Source organism: Anomaloglossus baeobatrachus, chromosome 4, assembly GCF_048569485.1.
Source record: "Anomaloglossus baeobatrachus isolate aAnoBae1 chromosome 4, aAnoBae1.hap1, whole genome shotgun sequence".
Lineage (NCBI taxonomy): Eukaryota > Metazoa > Chordata > Amphibia > Anura > Aromobatidae > Anomaloglossus > Anomaloglossus baeobatrachus.
In genome coordinates, this window is record NC_134356.1 from 683,596,612 (window position 1) to 683,602,790 (window position 6,179).

General features: G+C 48.7%; 1 protein-coding gene across 1 annotated transcript; it reads right to left on the reverse strand.

Annotated features, from left to right (window-relative positions):
* Nucleotides 1-226: 226 nt before the first annotated feature.
* On the reverse strand, nt 227-5,759 carry LOC142302145 (zona pellucida sperm-binding protein 3-like). Its single transcript, XM_075343229.1, has 8 exons — nt 5,316-5,759; nt 3,120-3,238; nt 2,634-2,737; nt 2,383-2,560; nt 2,192-2,312; nt 924-1,015; nt 686-819; nt 227-468 (listed from the first exon to the last, which is right to left on the reverse strand). The coding sequence occupies exons 1-8, from the start codon at nt 5,757-5,759 to the stop codon at nt 227-229; spliced, it is 1,434 nt and encodes a 477-aa protein (XP_075199344.1).
* Between the last annotated feature and the right edge of the window lie 420 nt (nt 5,760-6,179).

Genomic DNA, 6,179 nt, shown 5'->3' on the forward strand with positions numbered 1-6,179 from the left:
CTTTAAGTGGATGAGAAACATCTCACCATGCCAGATATGGTGGTTAAGTGGACAACTCCTTTCACTTTAGTTGAGTGCAAAATTTTTTTATTAGGATAGGAATTCTACAAGTTTTCTGTGTAAGTGATGCCTGCATGAAACAGACCGAGTCAACCCAGAGATTGTCAAGTCCCTAACAACCATTTCAAGAAGACCCATGAGAAGGATTATACAAATTGCATTTATTTTAGACAGATTCTTTGTGGGAAAATCTTTTCAGAAGACACGTTCCAACCACAGTAAGAGCAACGGCAACAACTACTGAAGTGACAGATCCGATGGCCACCAGCACCCACAGCTGTAGAGGTTCAGGTCCTGCACCCGTCCTGGAAGCTTGGAGGGCTCCTGCTCCAGTAACCTGGTTAGTCCTGGATCCAGTCACTAGTATGGGACCCAGGGTGGCCAGGCCATGTTTCTCTAGATGAGAATCTGTCAAGATAAAAATATTGAAATCAACTCCAACCTTCAGTATACAGACAGTTAAGGTGCATCTAAACTTTGTAGTCTACCAAACCCAAAAATCTTAAGTTATCCCTGTAGGCTACAAAGTCACTTTGGCAGAAAGTGTTCTCCACTTGACTTTAGCCTGCAAGTCAGTAAATTCTACATTCACGTATCTAGAGACCTGTCAAAAAGTCTGACTCACCAACATCTCTCTTCCCAAATCCTCTTTGCCTGCCAAAAGACGATCCCCATTGTGATCTCTGGCCGCCAGCAGTAGCGCAGTTCCTAGTGGTGCAGCACTGGCAGATCCCACTAGATCCTTCCACAGGTGACCAACTAAGAGTGAGACAGTCCAAATGTCCCAAACATTTAGTGATCAGCCACTATCTAGTGTGATGGTCAACACTAGTCTGATGTGTTATTGTGTTGGAAGAGTTTACCTTCTAGAGGCCTTGTTGTAGGAGCAGGCCTTGTTCATTGGATCAGGGGTCTGGTTGATCTCAGCAGCTCTCAGGGTACAGGTGATGTAGATCTAGGAGAACATACAGGAGTTACTTTTCTTTTAGCTACTGGAAATTGAGAAAAGCAAGCTTAATGGGTACTGTAAAACAAATGTGGCGCCCTGGCCTAGCCAGGTTGTCACAGGTAAGACACTCACACCCCCACCCGGGGACAGTTACATTAGCCAGACACAGAATCCTTGTTGCCTCCCTCACGGGTCTGATGTCCACACCAGGTGGGGCGGAGCCAGGCGGTTGGCCTGGAGGCAGGAAAAGGAGAGGGAGTTGAGTTCAGGAGGTTGAAGTGAAAGAAGTAAAGTGGGGAGTGTCTGGGTTTGTGGCCCAGGCACTGGCAGCAAGGTTGGCAGACTGTGGTTGCAGGATCGGGCGGTGGCCTGCCGGTACCGAACCGTGAAGTGAAGCTAGCACATACAGGCACGGCCTTCGGACCCCGACCAGGCTTGGAGCCGCCAACAAAGGTCAAAGCCGATAGTGACTGGAAACCCCCTGGGGTTCCTAACAACCAAAGACCCGTTAGAAGGCAACTGTCCGCACTGAGGATATACAGCTACTGCCACAGGCTAGAGATCCAAGGGCCAGCGCCTGCAGGCAAAACAGGCTCCTCCGACATCCATACACCAGGGAGTGGGCTACCGTTGAGAAGCCATCGGAGTCACAGTACGCATAGGTGCAGGGAGAGACAGCCACCATCACCTGTCCGGGGAGAGACACTGCAGCCGGCTGCGGGACTTGTCCATCCAGCAGTTTGGTTTACCGGAGACTTTGTGACTTTGTCTGAGTACAACCATGCCATCCAGCACCGCGCTGTCCCTGCACCTCACCAACCCTGCCTCCCCATCACACCACCGGGCCCTGGGACCACCAACATCCCAGCTGCTCCCTACCATCGCTCCCAGGATCCCCGTCACCAGCAGCAGTGGTGCCCATCTTTACCACAACCCGTGGGTGGCGTCACGGACTAAATCCCCAAACAATAAATCCCCTTTTCACTCACGGGCGAGGAGCGCCGCTCGAGTCCCCGGATCACCGCTCGAGCCACCGAGCAGCAGCAGTGCCGGACCCGAGTGCATCGCCCCGCCGCCCGCGACACAAATCGTGTTAAGAGTAACCCAAGAAATTACACTTTTGGAAGCTTATGCAAGTTGCGGGTTCAATCTGACCAGGAGGAATAAAGGCCAAGTGCTCACCGTAGAAGCAGCGCTGTCCGTGAACCTGAAGGCATCGACCATGAATTGAAGCTTGTTGGCTTGAGGTCTTGGTGAAACAAAGACTGAGGAGGAATCTTCTTCCATACTGTCCATCAAGCACCTGTAACACAAATCAGTTGTAGCTATTGGGCTCCTTAAAGTCTTGTGTAGTATTGATGTTTGTAACTCACCCATTGTTGGAGATTATGTCATAACTGGGTCTAGAGTCCACATCTGGAGTAATGGTGGCTACACAACGGTCAACGAACAGGATCATCAGCACATGGTTTTGGATATCCAAGGAGGCTTCTATGTACAATTTTTCACCAAGCTGAAAGACCAGTACCAAACTAGGGGCACTGAAGTCGGCTGAAGAGAAAATGCACATTAAGTAGACCACAAGACTTTGCACCACTACCCTAAGTGTTAGCAATATTCTTACCAGTCATGAGCTGCAAGGAGAAAGCTAGCCTCTCCTCTGAGGTCACTGTGGTGCTGAATGGAATCCATGTTGGTCTGATGGCGTTACTGCTCACATTACCATGTCTAGAAAAGAGACATAATGAGAAGGACTAGAAAGTGACAGGAGATTATAACCCTACAACAGTTACTTGTTAGTAAGCACAGGCTTGTCAGTATGATCTTAGAGCCAATTCAAGACTTGTTCTCCCAGCATTTTGGGATCAAACATGATACTCGTATCTGGAGAGGGCAAAGATGGAGTTTAGCCAGATAATAGAGATCACTTATGGCACTGGCTTTGGTCAGCTTAGTCATTACCTCCTTTAAGGCTCCATAGAAATTTGGAGGCATTTACACCAGTATGGCCAACTTTTGAGTGGTCTCATTAACTAGTGGCTTTGTGGAGCCCTTCCAATAAATATCTGATTAGTCAGCTCCTCAGGAGGTGCTACTTCTAGAGTCTTACCTTGGGTAGAAGCACTGGACAGGAACCACAGCAGAGTTGGACCTGATGATGGGCACATTGCTGGCAGAGGTAGGGTTGTAGCGCAGGTTGGAGTTGTAGATCAGCCAGTCTGGAGTCATCTGGAAGATCATCAGTAGCTTAGTTATTTAGATCTAGCAAAGGACCTGAAGAGATCTTCTGTAGATTAATTTTAAAGGAAGCCTAAGGGGTCTTCATCTGTTTAAGAAAAGGGGAAGACCACTCCATGCAGGGTCTAGACATTGGTGGGACAAAGACCAGATGATAGCTTAGCTCTGTGGAAGTTACAAAAGTTATTGTACTTCATGTAAACTCAGCTGTTCTCATATCTGACCATCAGTGATCAGAGTCTGGATGGCATTCGGAGAGGGAAACTCCTTGTACATGCAGTCCTGTGGACTGGATTACTTTACAATGAACATTTTAAGTATGGAGTGGTGGGTTCATACTCGACATTCAGCCTGTGGGTGACGAACAGATACACCTGCTTTGTCTAGACTTAAGGGGTAATCCCATCTTCAAGATCCCATCCCAAGCTATAAATATTAGCAAATACTCCCAATTAGAAGGATAGTATAGTTCTCCTGATTCACCATCTCTTACCTTACGTTCAGGGTATTGCAGTACCTTAGGCATCCATGGTAAGGACCATGCATAAAGTCAGTTTCTAGTGATCCATGGTTACCTTTGGTCCTGCAATGCCCTGAACATAAGGTAAGGGACAGTGAATCAGGAGAATTACACTACATTTTTAAATGGAGATATTTGCAGATACTAAATGTTGGGTTAGGGTCTTAGAGATTGGAAAAAAACCTTTTAAGTTAAGCCAATATTGTCCTTTCATCCTAGATAGTCTGCTCAGCTCATCCTGCTCTATTACATTGTGGCCGCAGTAAATCCATTGTCACCTTGTTTAATACAAGTCTGTGCCAGAGATTTTGGCACCTCATTATGGAGCCATATTAAGAATTGTGATGTGTGATGCCCCTGAACTAGTCAGGTGTCAAAGGGTACTGCACTCTAGCCTTTGGTGCAGGACTCAACCCCTCATGGTTCTGGGATCCTGACTGTTGCTCCATCAGCATTCAAATACCACACCCTGTCAGGCACACCAGTGGGTGGTCTAGCTGGAGGAGTTGAGTGATAGCCCTCAGAGTGAGGAGCTGGAGCTTCCTGGGAGACGTTGGCTAGGTCACAGGCGGTGGTCTGGGACCAGAGGATATTAGAGAAAGAAGCCCGACTTAGTTTTGAAGAACGATTGGCACCGGAGTACCTAGTAACCGAACCGGTACTAAGCACGGAGGGATACTGGACCCTAGATGAGGGAGTAGCTTCATGCAACTTGAATTAACCTGTGGAGAATAGTATCTCTATGAACTGTCCAAGAGCTCAGATTGACAGCATCAAACACAATGGGGGGGGGGGGGGGGGAATTGGGCTTTCAAACACATGCAGCCCACTGAATCCCAAGTGTCAGTCATCGAGAGCATAGCTTCCCTACCCAATAGTGGGGAACAGGACCCTGAAAGCTTCAGGCTGAGGGGAGGGGTGTCTAGGGGGTGGTTTGTCACACAGAACATCTAACACTAGTGTATGGAGGAAAAGTACCGACCACCCGCAACACCAAAAGGGAGTGGACTCCCGGACGAGCTCCCCCAGAGAGAGCGGCACCCAGAGACTTGGTTTACCTTCGTGTCAGTCTGCTTTGCGGTCGCATCACTACCAACACTGCCTGAGTGAGTATGTGGTCCTCCCCCACTTCCAACCAGCACTGCACTCCACTATCCAGAGTCCCAGGGCCTCTCCTACCCATAGAGAGAACATCTGGCTGCCCCGCTCCATCTCCCCCAGGTACTCAGGCAGCGGCGGTACTCCTTACCGCGAACCACAGGTGGAGTCACAAACTCTTATCCCCTGTAAATATCCTTTTCATTTGAAGTGGCCACAAACTCCCGGGTCCAGAGACCCTCAAGCCACAGCAGACCCCGAATTAGAGCAGTTCGACCGCTGCAGGGGCGGCACAGATGCACCAGTCCTCTACGCTTCTTTCAACTATAATAGTCATAGAAGACACATTGCACAGTGTCTTGCTATACATGGACAGCACCAGCCATGTCCTACCATATATTAACCAATGAGAAAGAAACCAGTATAAGAATAGTCATATTGGGTGCTCACCTCTAAGATGTTCCCACATTCTTGAAGGCCATTGTCAAACACCACCGTAGTATCTGTGGTTTGCTGTCCAGGCCTACAGGAGCCCAGGGTCAGGTCTGAGGGCTTCACCAGCTTACCATTCCCATAGAAGTCTCTGTTCACAGTCACCACCATCTTGTCTTCACCACATTGCACACTAACAGAGGATGGAGCTTGTGTAAGGTCCCAGAGATTATGGTCTCTGGCAGTATATCTGTTGTCCCATCTAGATTGGGACCAAGGATTTCCTCTAGAAGAGCCCACTGCAGGTACAGATTGTCCAAGTCTTCTAGAAGATCCTTGACCAGGCTGATAATTCCTCCACCAAGAATCTGACTGGCGCTGGTGCCTGACCAAGGAACTAACAAAGCCTGATCCATAGAGGAGAACCACTAGTAGACAACTCCACCTGCCCAAGAGCTCCATCCTGACTGCAGAGCAAGACACACAAGGAGAAGGTGGAGGGAGCAGGGCTTTATACCCTCCTCATCACACCTCCATTACTCCACCTCATTACCCTCAGCTGACCACCTTCTCCTCCACACCTGAGGTGGAGTCTCACAGGGATTTGGCTAGTTTCACACTTGCGTTGGACGGGATCCGTAGCATTGCGTTGTGTGACGCATGCAACGGATGCGTTGCATATAGTGGCACAACGGATGCTACGGATCCCACAAAATAACGCAATCCGTTATAGTTTTTTTTTCCTTGACTTTACACATCTGGGCATGCACAGTTCTGTAAAGATGGATGCGTTAACGGAATCTGTCAAAATGACGGATTCTAACGGAATCCGCCACCATAGGCATCCATTATAAAAACAACGGACGCCGACGGAATCCTGCA